Genomic DNA, 19211 nt, shown 5'->3' on the forward strand with positions numbered 1-19211 from the left:
TCTCCAGTATTCTGCCTGTGAATTCCAGCCAAACTATCCCCCTTGAACTCCCAACCCCTTCTGTTCAACTCAGGGAGATTGCTGGACTCCATCTCCCCACTCTTTGTACTGTTGCCTCTAAAATGTCTGCTCAGTAAGATGAGTCAACCATAGGACTCATCTTGTTTGTTTCCCTTTCACAGGGCTAGTTTTCTTATACTGTCTCTCTCAAATATTTGAAAATCATTTTTTCCATATATTTTAGACAGTTTTTTTAGTTATTTATGTTGGGGAAATCCAGTGTGCTATCCATCTTAACTCAGAGTGGAAATTTTTTGGAGATAGTCAATAAATAAGTAAAATATAAACAAATATAGCGGATGGGTTTAAGTACTATGGAGAAAACTGAAGCAAAGAAGGGGGGTGCGAGTATTGCAAGGAATTTGCAGAGAATTGTAATGTCTGAATAGGATAGTGAGAGAAGGACCTCATTGAGAAATCTTTTCTGATTATCTTCTGCTATACAGCGGTCAGCTTCTAAACTTAATGACTTTATAACAACAAAACATTAATTTTGCTCATGGATATGTGACTTGAGCAAAACTGGACAGGGACATCTTGTTTCTGTTCTGCAAGGGTGTGAGCTGGAGCAACCCATAGTCTGGGGGCTTAAATCATCTAAAGGCTTCCTCATGCATATGTGTGCTGGTTGATGCTAGCTGTCACCTGGCACCTCTGGGCTGTGGCTGGAATATCTACATAGGCCTTTCCATGTGGCTGCTTGGCTTCCTCACAGATAATGGCCAGATTCCAAGGATGAATGTTTGAGCGAGTTAGGAGGAAGCTGCATTGCTTTTTTAGAGACCTAGCCTTGGAAGTCATGTTGTGTATCACAGGGAGTCACTACGTCTGGCCCATATTAAACGGGACCTGAATTAAACATCTGCTTTTGCAGAGAGACATGTCAAAGATTTTGTGGACATGTTTTAAATTCACAATACTGAGATCTGAGCAAAGGTAGTGGTAAAGTAAGGATATTCAGGGGAAGAGTATTCCAGATACAGCATATGAAAATGCAGAGACAGTGAGGTTGATGGGTGCCAGAATAAGTTTAGATTTGTCAGCCCCTAGAGGGCAAGGGGTTTTTGTTCATAGCGGAATTCTCAGCATTTAGAACACTTTGATACATAGTTGCAGTTCAGTACTTACTTGTGAAAGAGAAGATAGCATTTTGGAACCATATTATCAAAAATCCTAAAATTATACAAACACACAGAGTTGTAAAGAAATTTGAAAGTGCCTAAATGACCATTAATAGCAGATTATTTAAATAGATTATGGTCTGTTTTACAATTATATACAGTTAAATACTGTCGTTTTTAAGCAGAATGTTTTGGCAAGGAAAAAATGAATATTGAGGGACAAGAAGCACATATCAAAAATGGCATATGGAATGATCCCATTTGGTTAAAATGGACAGTCTTTATACATCATACGTATAGTGATATACGTGTAGAGTAGCAGGCTGTGGTAAGATCCCCTTGGGGGACTGGTGAGAAAGGAGGAAATATTCAACTTCCCCATCTGGGGATTTCCTCTCATATTCTTGCAAGCAGTGGGGACAACCAATTCAATACACTGAGGTCTCAATCTTGGGACTCACCCCTGTGGAACTTATTCCTGCAAAGGAGAAGCTAAGTTTACTTAAGATTACGCCTAAGAGTCTCCCCCGGAGAGCCTCTTTTGTTGCTCAGATGTGGCCTCTCTCTTGGCCAACTTGACAGGTGAACTCAATGCTTTCTCCTTTACATGGGGCATGACTCCCAGGGGTATAAATCTCCTTGACAACATAAGACATGAATCCCAGGGATGAGCTGGGGCCTAGCATCATGGGATTGAGAAAGCCTTCTTGACCAAAAAGGGGAAGAGAGAAACGACAAAATAAAGTTTCAGTGGCTGAGAGATTTCAAACAGAATTGAGAGATTATCCTGAAGATTTTCTTATGTATTATATAAATATCCCTTTTTAGTTATAGTGTATTGGAGTGGCTAGAGGAAAGTACCCAAAACTATTGAACTGTATTCTAGTAGCCTTGATTCTTGAAGACAATTGTATAACTATATAGCTTTCACAATGTTATTGTGTGATTGTGAAAACTTTGTGTGTAATGCTCTCTTTATCCAGGGTATAGACAGATGAGTAAAAAAAATAAGGAGAAAAAATAAATAAATAGTTGAGGGGTATAAGGAGTTAAACGAAAAAGAATAGATTGAAATCCTAGTGGTCAGTGAGAGGGAGAGGTGAGGGGTATAGGATGTATGAGTTTTTTTTCTTTTTTCTTTTTCTGGAGTGATGCAAATGTTCTAAAAATGATCATGGTGATGAATATACAACTATATGATGATATCGTGAGCCATTGATTGTATACTTGGTTGGACTCTGCATGAAGAGACCTCAATACAAGTGTTTTTAAAAAAAGATAAAAAATATCTGTTATGTGAAGCGTTTCAGATTTAAAAGCTAGTGAAATTAGAGATTTCTTGGTTTACTTGCAGAGTTGCTTTAATAGAAAATACTATTTGACTTGGAACACAATTCTTGAGCTGTCCTCTTCATTAACATGTGGCTGTTTTTCATGTTAATATTATTCTTTATCACTATAGCACAAGTTTTCGGTAATCTTATAAGAGTAACTGAGACGGGTAAAACTTACAAATGTAATTTATGAATAAAATCCTAGATAATGTACTAATACTTTAATAAGTATTTTATTGCAAAATATCTTTGTTAATTATTCTCATTTCATTGTCTTCCCCCTTTATTTTAAAGAAATAATTTGTAATTCATTTTATTCTTATATACCATAGGATATGTTTTGGAGATGCAGACAAAATATCTTTGATGAAATGAAGAAGAAATTTTTACAGGTAGACTGCTGATGTAATTGCTTTAGTGTGATAATCAGCAGGGCAAATAATAGCATGTTAGTATTTTTATTTAATAACAAGCATGTATTCAGTTTTATGCTTGTTTGGCTATTCTATTTCTACCCTATTTTAATAATAATAATAACTTTAAATGAATTTATGTCTAATAGCTCCTTGATTTTAATAATTTAGTGAGGGGAACATTTATATAAAAACCATAGACCTCTTTAACTGTGGAGTATGATAATTGCCTATCTTTTGCAGATATATTTCTTTCTGGAGTATTAATAGTGCTGGCAATTAAATCTTTTAATGATTTACAGAGTCAAAACCCAGAAATCTTATTTGTAGAATTAAACAAAATTATTACCTTCCTGACAGTCTGTGTATACTAACCTAAACTTTTCTGTGATACAGCTTTTCGTTCTAACCTTTTTCTTACTTAATACCTCATTCTCCTTAGGCCCCTGTAGCTCTCAGTTTTTTCCTGCCAACCTTTCTCCTTTAGTTTCTTCTATCCTGTCCAATTGATCTATGGCAAGTGACCCCTTAGATAAAAGAGCTGGGCGGGATCTTAAAAATTGTCTCTTTTTTTTTTTTCCATGTAACACCCCCTTCCGTGCCCTGGGAATTCTCACTTGTTAAAGTAAAAACGTGTTTTGAATGAAGCTGATAAATTTGATGAATTACAATCAGCAAAAATGTTCACACTACTTCTCTTTTCTAATCTATAACAGTACATTTACCACCTACTATGGATATCCAGAAGGGTAATTATGCTCCAAGGTTTCCTTTCCTAGCAGCTCCTGTACCATGAAGTACATACTATGGACTGACTTGTGTATGTTTTTTTTAAGTTTGTTCTCAGAATCTTATGGAAGAAGGTCTTGAGAGAAAATGGGTTAGCTATTAAAATCAGAACTAAAGAGTTCCCTTCATAATGTTTGAATTATTTTTCTTAAATTTTTTCTATCGGAAAAGTCTAAAACTTGATAATTATATATATTGTTTTGCTTTTTAAATGAGAAACACCCATGAAGTATTTCTTGTGAGACAAAAATTGCAATGTTAACTTCTAAGAACTCAGATTTGAACTAAAACCTATTAGGAATGTCAAGAAAAGAGAATGATTTAAGAGGCAAACATGCCTTCATCAGGGTCAAAGATTTATTAGAACAACTGTCTGTGCTAATCACTTTTAGATGTTCTTAGCATTGAGTCTGTCTTTGGAAAAAATATATATCTTTTATAATTAAAACTATGGTTTAATTCTTTTTTTTTTTTTACTTAATTTCATCAAGGATACTTTCTTCAAACTTTGCTAGGAAATCTAACTTGCTCTACAGTGAGCATAGACACAGAACACTCTTTTAGCATATATAGTGTTAAAAATATAATTACCCTTCACTTTCCCCTTATTTTCACAAGTGTGATATTGCTATGAGTTTATAAAACAGTAGTTTTAATTTTATGCCTTATGACTTTTTTGTACTTCACAGATTTTCTGTGTAAAAAATATGACCCTTTAATAGTTCATCTAAGAGAAATTAAATATATTCCTAAATGGAGCATGCTTTAGACCTTTCTAAAGCCTCATACTTGTTTTCTCCTTGAATTCACCATAGCATTCTTTTAACTCTAAAATTTGCTTACTATCGTAAATCATGATGTATCCTCAAATGCCTTTCCTTAAAGTTGGGTGTAGTGGATATCCTCTACCCACTACTATCCCACCATCATCACATCCTTTCCAATTAGACCCTGCTTATGCTGAAATGTATGGAGCTATGTTTTGGTTATACATGGAGATATAACAGACTACCCCCAAATTTAGTGGCTTAGAATAACTAATTTATTTGCTCACAATTCTGTAGGATAAGAATTTGAGCAGGGATCAGCTAGATAGTTCTTCTACTCCAGATGGCATCATCTGGGATCATTATTTAGCTTTATTGAATTGGTGGTAAGTTTGGATGAAATGTCCAAGAAAGCTTTACCCACATTATCAGGCCTGTCAGTGCTCTACCAAATGGTCACTTTCTTGCCAAGTGTACTGTTACCTCTTCCTCACAGCATGGTGATCTCAGGGTAATTAGACTTCTTACCTGGTGACTGGCTTCTAAGAGAGTGTATTCAAGACAGGCAAAAGCTTGCTGCTAATTTCTTACGACCCTGCCTTAAATTTCACAGTGTCATTCACATTCTGTTGGTCCAAGCCAATCACATGGTCAGCCCAGATTCAAGGGATGAGAGGAAGAAGAAGAAAAGAAGAGTGGCAAAGAATTTTCAGTCATCTTTATTTGATCTGTCTCAAATGATACTCCTTTTTTCTCTGAGCAGAAATAGGATCAATGTGGATAGAGCTCCAAAGAAATCAAGAAGAAAGATAACTATCCTATTTTCTCAATTCTAAGAAACTTTTTTCATTTAACTGTTTTGTAAATCTTCATGCTTAATTGAATATGGTAAAGTTGCCCCTCCCTCACTGCAAAAAGCTGTTTTAGAATTGTTGATGCATCTTATGCAATGATAATTTTAGAATTGAATTAATTTTTTTATCAGTAGAGGAGAGGTAGGAAAGAAGTTTCATTTCAGTGTGATTAGTGTTGGTAGTAGTCATTCTTGAATTTAGATGCAGTCCATGAATCAGAGGCACTTATTAGATTAAGTTATAGGTGAAATAAGAATGGGCCAGAAGACTGGGTATAAAGTAAATGAATTTATACTTCACTTAGAACTTTAAGCAAGAATAAAGCATTTGTGTTTATCTGTGTAAATCATCCTAGAATTGAATTCAAAAGTAAAGTGTGATTGACCTAGCAAGTCTGCTTATAGGAATTTTAAGAAAACACAGAATTAGGTTCTATAGAATATATAAAGTTTGAATCATTTTAAATGCATTAATTGTAATCCATATAATATTCAGCTATTAAAATGACCAGTTAGAAAAATCTTGGCAGGTAAAGATTACATGATATATTTAAAAGGAAAGAAAAAAGCTACAGACAGCATGTATATTGTAGTTCAGTGGTTGTTTTTTTTTTTAAGTATGTGTATATTTGTGTGTCTTCCTATTCAGGAAAAATATATGTGTATATTCACCAAAATGTTAACTTATCTCAGGGCTCTGAGATTACAGATAATTTCTTTTTTTCTTTTATTTTTTTGTAAATTATTTAAATATATGAAAAAGTCATGTTGTCATTGAAATAACTAAATGGCACACATGATAATAAGTTTTGTGTTTAATTTAGTACATTTAGTCTTCAGATAAGATTTCATTTGAGGATAATTTCCTCACATTTTTAGGTTGAAGAAGAGGAGTCTGGGTACATGTACCCTGTGCTCACTTTTTTAAACCATAGGGAAAGAACCAGCAAGTACTAATGTATAGTCATATGATACTGTCACATCACCATGCTTGTATTACAATTCTGTATCAGCACTGCTAATTTCTGAATTCTTAGCTCAGATTGTCTTCCTCAAGCCATCAACCCCAATTATCCAGGATGAGTGTAGAGCAAGCCTACCATAAAAGTATCTGACACCACCTACTCTTATGGAAAGTTTTAAAGAAAAAAGAAGGAAGGAGAATTTGTGACCTAACTCTCTTCAGGATTGCTAACTGAAGAGAAAGACTTTTTCCTTCCCCCTCCTGCTGGCTGACATGTTAAGATGAGCTTGTCAGTTCCCTATGTGTCAGTATATAAGGTTTTTTTTTGTCATGGGTTTATGGATACAGCACGTAAAGGTGAGGAGGCCTGGTTCCCTGTGTTCCTTAGTTAAAGATTTTGCGATCTTTAAATATCTTCACTGCATTTCTCCACAATTCCTTTTCTGTTTCTTCAGTGTCCCAGAAATGCTTGTTTTGTGCTAGCATGGTAGCAATGCATTTTTCAAGATCAGATTTTGTTATTTTTAACCCAGAATTGCTCAAGTATATTGTCTTCATGGCTTGTTGATCTTTGACTTATGACCTTAAAAGATAAAAGCAAATATACACATGAATGGCTGTTGATTCTGAAATATGTCCCAGGTTTTCCAAAACAAACATACATGGTGCTTTATATGTTTGATACTTCCATTGGAGTGTGTTTGATACATAACAGAACAGTAGTACCTGCACAGAGAAAATATTACATTGAGTCTTTTACCTTTAATCTTAACCGTTTTATGGCTAAGTGGCAGTTTTCCTTTAAGGGGAAGTAACTTTCCTTTTTTTTTTTTTATCCAATTTTTTTCAGATAGAAAATGCTGCTGAAGAACCTAGAGTCTTATGTATAATACAAGATACTACTAACTCAAAGACAGTGAATGAACGGATCACTTTAAATTTACCAGCTTCTACTCCAGTCAGAAAGTTTTTTGAAGATGTGGCCAACAAAGTAGGCTACATAAATGGAACGTTTGATTTGGTGTGGGGAAATGGAATCAATACTGCTGATATGGTAACAGTTTAGATTTAAGCTCTTTTGTTAAGCTGCTAGTGATATTGTTGTATCTATTATTATTGTTGTTATTATGGTTGTATTAAATCCTGGAAAATTTTTTAGTATCCTAAACACAATATTACAACTACAGTAAGAGTCTTTGGAGATGCTATAATTGGATCGTTCTTCCTTTTCCTTCCATTCTGGATTAAACATTTACTTATCCTAAAGTTTTAAACATGATGCTTTATCAACTTTTTCATTCATGAGAAGTGACAATCATGTACTATTATTAAAGAAAATTTCCCTGTAGTTAATGAATGGAATGATGTTCCTCTTATAGTTTTCAATGAAAAAGCAGGAAATAAATCATATGTATTCTATGACCTGATGTTGGAAAAGAAGAAAATATATTGAAAGAGAAAGGAGAAGGGTATATACCCCAGTGTTAAAGGAGATTATCTCTAGGTGACTTTTATTTCTATTTGAATTAGAAATATCATAAAAGCTTATACTTTATTATGAATGTGTGTGTTCTCAGTAACTTTGCTTTTTTTTTTTTTTTAATTTAACAGATTTTTCTTCCCTCCTGTATGGACTTATATTGCTTTTGACTTTAACTCTGAAGCTCAAAAAGCATTATTTAATGGCCGCAGTCTCTTCTAATCTCTTTGAGAGTTTGTTTCCTTAACTCTATCCACTTACAATTTAATTATTTATTTTTTCTCTTTTTATTATGTTTAATTTGTCTCTTTCATGGTATAACATTTTCTCAAATATTTTGTGTTTCCTCTTTTCTAATCCTCTTTGTATTTGAGTATCCCCATTAACTTCAGTGGATGCTAATTGTGCTTACCATATTCAGTTTCTGATTCTTGTACAGAAGGGGTGGGACAAGCAGTGGGTGTGTTGTGTTTATAATTTGTCCTAGGATCAGCTAATTTTTTCTCTTTTTGGATGAGAGATTATCAGTACCTACCTGATTGGCTGAACCACGCAGTTCTGCCTCTCTGGGCCCAGTGTACATGCTTTAGTCTGGCAGAAGATATGAGTCCTCTCTGTTGCTTAACCCAAGTAGGAAAAAGGGGAGAGGACAAACTGCTCAGAATGCCTTTTCTTATTTGCTCATCCTAATAGTCCCCTGATTTCCACTCCTTGACATTAGTCTGAAGCTCCCTACTACTTTTATCTGCACAACAGTGTTAAATAGACAGTTTAAGGTATAGTTTTTTCCAGTTTTGTTTTTCCGTAAATTTGATCCCCTTTATTTTCTGTTTTAATTTCTCAAAATTTCTGGTTTTCAAAGGACAGTCTTTGCTTTCCTGTACTATTTATTGTAAGATCTTTTCTTTTCCTTAAAAAAAAAAAAGTATTTTCTGACATTTCATGGAGTTTTGGGAAAGATAAATATGTGCTTAGGTCACTGTTCTAGTTTGCTAGCTGCCGGAATGCAACACACCAGAGACGGATTGGCTTTGAATAAAAGGGGATTTATTTTGTTGGTTCTTCAGAGGAAAGGCAGCTGACTTTCCACTGAGGTTCTTTCTTACGTGGAAGGCACAGGATGGTCTCTGCTGGTCTTCTCTCCAGGCCCTTGGGTTCCAACAACTTTCCCCGGAGTGACTTCTTTCTACATCTTCAAAGGTCTGGGCTGAGCTGCAAGTGCTGAGATGAGGAATGCCGAGCTGCTTAGGCTGTGCTACATTGTGTTCTCTCATTTAAGCACCAGCCAATTAAGTCAAACGTCACTCATTGCAGCAGACATGCCTCCTAGCTGACTGCAGATGTAATTGGCAACAGATGAGGTTCACGTACAGTTGGCTTATGTCCACAGCAACAAAACTAGGTATGCTCACCTGGCCAAGTTGACAACTGAATCTAACTAACAGTCACCATGTCACTCAGTCCTATATTAATTTTATACTATGGGAATGAACAATTACAATTATTAAAATAATTCCTAGGAACCCTTGATAGACATCCCCTACTATGGGTCCTGTGGTGACTGCACAGTGAGTATCGCTAATAATTATGTTGTTAGTAATAAGTCATGATGTAATTACAAATAAATTCTTAATTAAAAAGAAGCTTTTATGATATTTCTATAGAATATGATTTATTATTCTATATCTTATCAGAGAATGTGCAGCCTAGATTCCCGAAATATCTTTGAGGTACCTTCATAGAAACTAAGTAACAGTTCAAAACCACTCATCTAGATGAAGAATGAAGAAAAAATGTCTTTAAAATATATTTCATTTTGCCTTTCCTATAGCCGTGTTCTGGTCTTTACCTTTATGGTTGTTTGTAATACTTAGACCATTTTTCCCTGTCTCTTTCACTCATTCAGCATTCTGGACCTTACCCGGTTTGAGTGAGAAGGCATTGATAATTTTGGATGGGAGAGTGGTAAAGGAGATAGATATTTTCATGACAAGCACCTTATGGTATTTATTTTGTATTCTGCACGGACAGTCCCCTTAGGCACTCAAAAAGCATTTGGTTAAGTTAGCTACAATAGCTTCAAGTAGCTGTATGTCAGGATTACCTGTTTTTTTTCTCTTCAGCTATAACTGTTCTCCTGTGTTCCATCTATGTGTTTTTATTTCCCCTTTTCACATTTCTAAAAGTATACTCTCTAACCTGTGTATTACTGCCCAGTGCTACGTGTATGTTCACTGAAAACCAAGCCCATTTAGCTACTTAGTACCTTGTACATACAGAGGCATTTATTGTGGTAAAACTCTTCATGTATTTTAGCTGTATCATCTAATCTTTCATATCATGCCAGAGAATATAAAGGACCCAAGATCCTTGTCTTCCATGTGACTTCTTTTAGCTTTAGGTTTTCTGTGTCCTGCTTTTCTCATGGATTCAAAGTAAAGAGGTGATACAGCTTATAAGTGTGCTATTTTATTTACTTTACATTTATTTTTGTGCTTACTATGTGCCAAGTATTATTCTGAGCAAAGTACAAATATAACCTCATTTAATCCTTACAATTACTCTCTGAGGTAGGTGCTGTTATAGATAAGTGGTTGAATTCCTTAGTTATTTTTTTTTTAACCTTTGTTCCTATAATTATTAATCATTTTAAGTGCCTGGCAAAGACATTTCCATAAAATGAGACTTTCAAAGCAGACAACCCCTGTGTTTTGAAACATTACCCGTTTTTCTTAATATAACACAATACCTTTAAAAAAGAGGAATAGGATAACCATCCCTAACCCCCTCATTTTTCTCAATGGTTGAGAATTGGGGTGAGTAGAGGATGAGACATTCAGAGGTCCATCTCCCATCTACCAGCTTGAGCAGAGCAAAATGGCAGTTAGAGTTTATATTGCCCTATGAAATAAAAGAGTTATTGAATGTTGGGTGTTTAATTTTCAAAAGAATGATTACTTCCATCTTCCTGGGGTCCTCTGGATCTTGGCAGTGGACTTGAAATGGTATTTATTAAGGCAAGCTTTTCTTTTAAGAGATCTTTCTGAAGGTGCCCATTTGTTTATTTTATATAAATACTTTGGTTGGGCTGCTGAGCATATTGCTTATCTGAGAATTCATATTATGTTCATATATATAAAATTATCTTCAATTAATTTTCATGAAAATCCATTTAAAACTACATACATTTTAGAGAACATAGAAATACAAATGCTTGTAGGTTATTTTCTTGTGCAATACTTAACACTACCTCTTAACCTTTGCTTTTTCTCTCTTCAGTTTTTAGATGTTGCGAAATGTGAGCATCTGGATATCTGTCAGAGAATTCACTGTCACTGGGACTTAGCCATCCCAGTTCATGAGTATAGATTAATTCTAAACCTAGATCAACACAATTTTAATAGAATTATTATTTGAAAAAAAAGCACTGCTTGAGTCCAATAAATGTAGAAATGTGTCCATTTATATATTACAGGCTTTATTCTTTTATTATAGTGTCTCATGGTCTGAAATATATGTTTTATACCCATAGCCTCCACTGGATCATTCCAGTGACAAGTCACTTCTTGATGCTAATTTTGAGCCAGGAAAGAAGAACTTTCTGCATCTGACAGATAAAGATGGCGAACAGCCTCAAATACTTCTGGTAAGCTACTTAAAAAGTCTTGTGTTCATAGTTTTCTTGCATTCTCACTTACTACTTGGAAATACAATGTTCTATTTTCTGAAAGAAAGAGGAACGCTATATTATAAAATGTAATAGAATATTATTTTTCTTTTGTTTTGGTTTGCTTTAAGTATATATCTTAATGGTGCTTAATACATAATATGATTATTTGTGAATGTAGTGTGTTGTCACTTTTTGCTCACCTTGTTTTTGGAAATCATGTCACAAGCAGGTTATGTTTTTCCTTGGAAACTTGTAATGTGAGATGTATTCAAAATCAGAGTTAGCATCACATTTTCCTGTTTTCTATGGTCCTGATTTCCTGTGTTGATTAAAACAAGCCAATAAAAAACAGGTAGAAACAGCAAGTTTTGATAAATCTTTGTTTTGTTAATTGGATTAATACTGATAAGATGTAAAAGTAGTTAGGTACTGGATGAGATGTTATCCTAAACCTTCTTCACTAGGTTTTCAAATAAAAATTTTATCAAATTCCTGTTATGTGATGTCTACATTGTTAATTCCTTTGGGCTTTCACATGATAAATGGTGTAGTTCTAGACATCAGAAAGTTGTTATTATGGTTAAGGAGATGATTATATACCAATGAAAATAAATAATTCATGGTAGCATATGCAAAGTACCATGTGACTACTACAGACAATTTCTAGAGGAATTCAAATTAGGAGAAATCATTGAATGGTAGTCATATCAAGTAAAAGGCTTCTTACCTAGAGTCTTTAGCTGAAACTCGAAGGATGGATTGAACTTAGATACGTAGAAAAAGAAAATAATAGATAACAAGGGAATGACAAGGAAAATGAAGAGGTGAAAAGGAAAGCACATCATGTATTGTACAAATATTCAGAGTAGATTAAAGTAAGAAAGCTTAAACAAGAGGAATTATAGGTAATTAGGTTTTGTTAATGAGGCCTTGCACCAGGGTGGTGATGCTGGAAATGGAGAAGTAGAAGTCACATGATAGATAGAATTTCTAGGGAAATTTGATAGAAGTGCTTCAATAGAGTAGACAGATACATATATAGGGGTTATGATTAAGGGTGGGTAATAAGTTTGAGATGACTGAGATAATATTTGAGTGCTTCTCATGTATTACAAATATTTTGTGTATTAGAACATTTTAAATTCACACCCTTATGAAATAGGTAATTTTTTCATCTGCATTTCACAAATGAGGAAATTGAGGTACAGAGAGGCCATTTAGCAAAAGATTTACCTCTCTTAGGGTTGGTTATACAATTGGTAAGTGCTAGAGACATCATTTAATCCCAGGCAATGTGGCTCCTGGTCGTGCACTCTATTTAGTCATTTTACTTCACTGATTCTTGATAAAACTGTTGAAAGAAACTAGGAAGTTGATTGGGAGTAAATTTTATAGAGAAAATAGTACATTGAGGTTCAGATATCATAAGTTAGAAGTGATGGCAAAACAGTGAGGTGGAGTTGTAGATAAAGAACTGATTCCAGGAAAAGAGGGCAGAATTGGAGATTGAGCAGTCTGCCTAGAGACAGTATTTAAAGCTATAAAAAATGAGAGTTATAAGAGATAAAGTCGGGTAGAGAGGGGCCTGAGTAACATAGACTGAGGAATATTTACAGTTATATGTTTTGAAGAGACAGAGGGGCAGAATGTGAAAAGCAGAAATTGGTGAGATAGCAAAGAGAAATACATTAATCAAGTCTCGCGCAAGCTAATGAAAGCAAGAAGTTTTCAAAGGGAAGTTTGTGGGAATTATCAAATTAAAAGAGGCAAAAAGAAATAAGGCTACTAGGTCTTTCCATTACAAGGTTATTCTCCTGAAGAAGATTATATCATTAGGGTAGTAAAGAAAAGTTTTGGAGGTCTGGAAGAATAGGCAGTGAGGAAATTGAGTCAGTGAACATAAATCATGTTTATTTTTTCAATTTTTTAATTGAGATATAATTCACATACTGTAAAATTCATCCTTAAAGTGTACAATTCAGTGGTTTTAGTGTATTCTCAGAGTTGCGCAGCTATCACAACTATCTAATTCAAGAAAATTTGCATTACCCCCAAAAGAAATCTTCTACCCATTAGTAGTCATTTCGTTTTCCCACTCCTTCCAGTACCTGACAATCATTAATCTACTTTCTGTCTCTATGGATTTGCCTATTCTGGACATTTCATATAAATGGAATCATAAATATGCAACCTTTTGTGTTTGGCTTCTTTCACTTAGCATAATATTTTTTGAAGCCATGTTATGGCGTCTATTAGAACTTCAGTCCTTTTTATATCTGAAGAAGTTCTGATACATGTGGCAGCAGAAGAATCTTGAAGACATCATGCTGAGTGAAAAAGCCAAATATTGTATGATCTCACTGATATGAAGTGATTAGAATAATCTAATTCATTGTGTGAGAAACTAGCATATAGGTTACCAGGGGCCAGGGTGGGGGTATGGAATGAACAGTTAATGCATAATTGGTGCAGAATTTCTGTTTAGGGTGGTAGAAAAGTTTTGGTAATAAATGATGGTGCTAATAGCACAACACTGAATTTAATTAACGTCACTGAAATATATATTTGAATGTGTTTAAAAGGGGGAAATTTAAACTGTATATGTGTTATTAGAATAAAAAGTAAAAAAAAACACCAATAGGGAGACAGGCCAAGATGGCAGCATAGTGAGGTATGGAATTTAGTTCATCCTCCAGAGCAGCTAGTAAATAGCCAGGAATGGTACAGAACTACTGCTGGAAGAGCATTAGTGATCAGACACAGTGTACACAGTCTGGACCAGGTGGAAAGGCTGAGATCCCAACAGAACTATAGTCCACCAAACCATGGAGACTGGCACCCCTCTGCCCTGGGCACCACAGACTGGATCCCAAAGGGGAAAGGAAACAAACTTTGCTAGTAGCAAGGGCTTAGCTCAAGCAAGCTCCAGTTGCAGAATTAATTAACAAATTCTGACTACTGAAAACAGGGCCCCAGCGCAAATAAACCTGGAATAAGCACTAAAGGAACCAAGGGGTTTTGCCTGGCAGAGAGCAGGCAGGGTTGATGGGGAAACAAAAAACTGAGGGTTTTTGAGTTAGCACAAAATGCTGGAAAAGGGCTGGACCCAAAGAAAAGGGTGCACATAGAGCCTGGAGATAAATAGAGCCACATATCAACTCAAGCTGTTGATTGACACACCTGAAGAGTGGGGTTCCAGCTCTAGAAAGGCTTTTTTGCCCCCGCCCCCTCCTTCTTAGCAGCTCATTAGAACTGCAAGCACTCTCAGGCTCCACCACTGCCCCAGGCAAGGGCAGAACTAAGGGATGTCTGAGAGACAAAGTAACTAGTCAGGTGAAAGGGATTAAATCCCTAAATGACATTTCTTCTCCCAGAAAAGGGGCAGGGCCCAGCTCAAGTGACTCCCTCCTTCAAGAAATTCAGGCCCCAGGGGCTGGAAAACAGAAGCAATCAAAGCTAGCCTAGTATTTCACCTCTGTCTCAACCATGCCCCTGGCAGGGAGATTCTGCTGAAATTAAACGCACCACATCACTTTAAACTGATGGGAATCTGCGGGCAGACAAGTACCAGCTGAGCAGGATAGGAAAAGCACAGAATATAGAGACTTCATAAGAAAGTCTGATAACCTGCTGGTTCTCAGTCTCAGGGAAAACTGATTCCAGCTACTCCCTCATCCTGAGACGTGGGCCTGTCTAATGTGGGAAAATCTGACTAAGGTCTATAATAAATGAGGAGACCCTCCTCAAAAAAAAAAAAAAACGGCTCCATATAGATGCGGAAAGAAATAGAAAAACAAGAACTGAAATTTCTGATTTAGTTAAATAGGACCTACACCAGAGGTCTAGAATAAGTTGAACTGAATGTCAAAGATAGAAAACAAAGACATCAGCAGGAAAACCCTAGGTAAAAGAGTGAAAATGACCTACAGAATAAACTAATTAAGGAAATCAAATGCCTAGACACCAGCAGAAAATAATGAGTCATACTAGGAAAATTGAAGATATGGCCCAGTCAAAGGAACAAACCAGCACTTCAAATGAGATACAGAAGTTGAAACAACTAATTCCGGATGTTTGAAAAGACATGCAAAATCTCATCAGAATTAGATCATGAATTGAGGGAGGATATAAAGAAGGCATTGGGTGAACATATTTGGAAAAACAAATTGCAGAACTTATGGGAACGAAAGGCACAACAGAAGAGATGAAAATCTCCAATGATAGATTTGAGGAGGCAGAGGAAAAGGTAGTGTACTAGAGAACCAGACATCTGAAATCCTACATACAAAAGAAAACATAGGGAAAAGAATGAGCAGGGTTTCAGGGAATTAAATAACAAACTGAAGCACAGGAATATTTGTGTTGTAGGTGTACCAGAAGGAGAAGAGAAGGCAAAGGAGGAAAAAGACTAATGGAGGAAATAATCACTGAAAATTTCCAGTCTCTTATGAAAGACATAAAATTACAGACCCTAGATATGCAACATACAACAAACAGAATAGATCCAAATAGACATACTCCAAGATATGTAATAATCAGATAGTCAAATCAAAGACAAAGAATTTCAAAAGCAGCAAGAGAAAAGCAATCCATCACATACAAGGGAAGAATTCTACACCCAGTAAAACTGTCCTTCATAAATGAAGAGGAGATTAAAATATTTTCAGAGAAACAATCACTGAATGAATTTATAAGTACAAGATGGGCTCTACAAGAAATACTAAAGGGAGCAATACAGATAGCAAAAGAGAGAGAGGTCTGGAGAAGAGTATAAAATAGGAGTATAGAAATGAAGACTATCAGTAATGGTAAAAAGAAGGAAAACAATTAGACATGACATATAAAATCCAAAAATAAAATGGTGGAAGAAAGTACTGCCTTTCCAGTAATAACACTAAATGTTAATGGATTAAACATCCCAATCAAAAGACCTAGACTGGCAGAATGGATTTTAAAAACAGGACCCATCTGTATACTGTCTACAGAAGACCCATTTTAGACCCAAGGACCAAAGTGGGTTGAAAGTGAAAGGTTGGGAAAAGATATTTCATTCAAACAACACCCAGAAAAGAGCAGGGATAGCTATACTAATATCTGATGAACTTGATTTCAAATATAAAATAAAAGAGACAAAGAAGAACAATATTTATTAATAAAAGGAATAATTCATCAAGAAGACACAACAGTCATAAATATTTATGCACCAAGCTAGAGTGCTCCAAAATACATGATGAAAACATAACACTGAAGGGAGAAGTAAACACCTCTACCATAATAGTTGGATGCTTTCAATTCCTCGCTCTCATTAATGGGTAGAATATTTAGACAGAGACTCAATAAGGAAATAGATAATGGATAATATGATAAATGACCTAGACTTGACAGACATTTACAGATCATTACACCCACAACAGCAGGATACATGTTTTTCTCAAGTGCTCATGGATCATTCTCAAGGATAGACCATATGCTGGGTCACAAAGCAAATCTCAATAAATTTAAAATGATTGAAATCATGCAACACAATTTCTTGGATCATAATGAAATTAAGTTGGAAATCAATAACAGGTACAGGGTGAGAAAATTCACAAATACATGGAGGCTAAACAACACACCCTTAGACAACCAGTGGGTCAAGGAAGAAATTACAAGAAATCAGTAAATATCTTGAAGCAAATGAAAATGAAAACACAACATATCAAAATCTATGTGATTCAGCAAAGGCAGTGCTGAGAGGGAAGTTTATTGCCTTAAGTGTCTATATTAAAAAAGAAGAAAGAAAAGAAATCAAGAATTAACTGTTCACCTGGAAAAACTAGAGAAAAAACAGCAAATTAACCCTGAATCAAACAAAAGGAAAGAAATTACAAAGATCAGAGCAGAAATAAAAGAATTGAGACTATGAAAATGATCAAGAACATCAACAAAACCAAAAGTTGGTTTTTTGAGAAAATCAGTAAAATCGATGGACCCTTCACTGACAAAAAGAAAAGAGAAAGGATGCAAATAGATAAAATCAGAAATAGAAGCAGGGATATAATCACTGACCCCACAGAAATATATAAAAGAAATAAGAAAAGGATACCATAAGCAACTATGTGCTAATGAACTAGACAACCTAAATAGAATGGACAACTTCGTAGAAAGGCATGAACAACCAACATTGACTCAAGAAGAAATAGACGACCTTAGCAAACCAATCACAAGTAAAGAGATTGAATCAGTCATCAAGGAACTCCCAAAAAAGAAAAGTTCAGGACTAGGTGGCTTCGGCTTCATAAGTGAATTCTTCCAGACACTCAAAAAAGAATTAGTGACAATCCTGCACAAAATCTTCAAAAAAATTGAAGAGGAGGGAAAGCTACTTAACTCATTCTATGAAGCCAGTATCAACTTAATACCAAAGCCAGACAAAGATACAAGAAAAGAAAATTACAGACCAGTCTCAAATGAATATAGATGCAGAAATCCTCAACAAAATACTTGCAAATCAAATCCAGCAGAACATTAAAAGAATTGCATACCATGACCAAGTGGGAATTCAATCCTTGTATGCAAGGCTGGTTCAACACTAAGGCATTCAGTTAGTGAAATGTACTATAACAATAAGTCAGAGCAAAAAAACCATATGATACCTCAATTGACACAGTAAAAGCATTTGATGTAATTCAGCATCCTTTCTTTATGAAAACACTTCAGAGGATAGGAATAGAAAATAATTTATTCAATATGATAAAGGAAATATTTGAAAAACCCATAGCTAAAATCATCCTCAATAGGGAAAGACTGAAAGCTTTTCCTCAAAGATCAGGAGCAAGACAAGGATGCCCACTGTCGCCGTTGTTATTCAGTATTGTGCTGTAAGTTCTAGCCAGAGCAATTAAACAAGAAAAAAATAAATAAAAGGCATCCAAATTGGAAAGAAAGTAAAACTCTCCTTTCTTGCAGATGACATGATGCTATATGTAGAAAATCCTGGAAATTCTACAGCAAACTGGTAGAGCTAATAAAGGAGGACAGTAATGTGGCAGGGTATGTGATCAGTACCCAACAATCAGTAGTGTTTCTATACACAAATGATGAAGCAATTTGAGGAGGGAATCAAGAAAAAAAATTCCATTCATAATAACAACCAAAAGAATCAAATACTTAGGAGTAAATTTCATTAAGGATATAAAAGACTTATACATAGAGCACCATGAGAAATTGCTGAAAGAAATCATGGAAGACCTAGAAAAATGGAAGGGTATACCATGTTTGGATTGGAAGACTAAATATAGTTTAGATGTCAGTTTTGCCCAAATTGATTTATAGGTTCAATGCAATACAATTAAAATCCTGACAACTTACTTTGCAGAAATAGAAAAACCAATAGCCAAATTTATTTGGAAGGGCATGGTGCCCCGAATAGCTAAAAATATCATGAGAAAGAAAAATGAAGTGGGGGGGGGAGAATCTCACACTACCTGATTTTAAAGCATTTTATGGAGATACAGTGGTCAAAACAGGATGGTACTGGCATAAAGATAGATATACTGACCCGTGGTTAGTATACTGACCTTTGGACAGTTAATCTTTGATATGGCAGTCAAGCCAAACTACCTGGTACAGAACAACCTCTTCAATAAATGGTGTTTGGAGAATTGCATATCCATATGCAAAAGAATGAAAAGAGGATCCATATCTCACACCTTATACAAAAATTAACTCATAATGGATCAAAGACCTAAATGTTAGTATTAAGGCCATAAAATTGTTAG

The 19211-nt window shown here is 35.1% G+C and overlaps 1 protein-coding gene across 2 annotated transcripts in view; it reads left to right on the top strand.

Annotated features, from left to right (window-relative positions):
* The window catches only part of USP47 (ubiquitin specific peptidase 47), a 169691-nt gene that overhangs the window by 53804 nt on the left and 96676 nt on the right, over positions 1-19211 (top strand). Inside the window, exons 2-4 of one of the 2 annotated variants that reach the window (XM_077114003.1) lie at positions 2848-2907; positions 7152-7355; positions 11314-11427. In XM_077114003.1, coding sequence (XP_076970118.1) covers positions 2848-2907; positions 7152-7355; positions 11314-11427 — 378 coding nt within the window. The remainder of the gene's footprint in view (positions 1-2847; positions 2908-7151; positions 7356-11313; positions 11428-19211) is intronic. The other variant, XM_077114004.1, reaches the window with a different exon arrangement.

This window comes from Tamandua tetradactyla, chromosome 8 (genome assembly GCF_023851605.1).
Source record: "Tamandua tetradactyla isolate mTamTet1 chromosome 8, mTamTet1.pri, whole genome shotgun sequence".
NCBI lineage: Eukaryota > Metazoa > Chordata > Mammalia > Pilosa > Myrmecophagidae > Tamandua > Tamandua tetradactyla.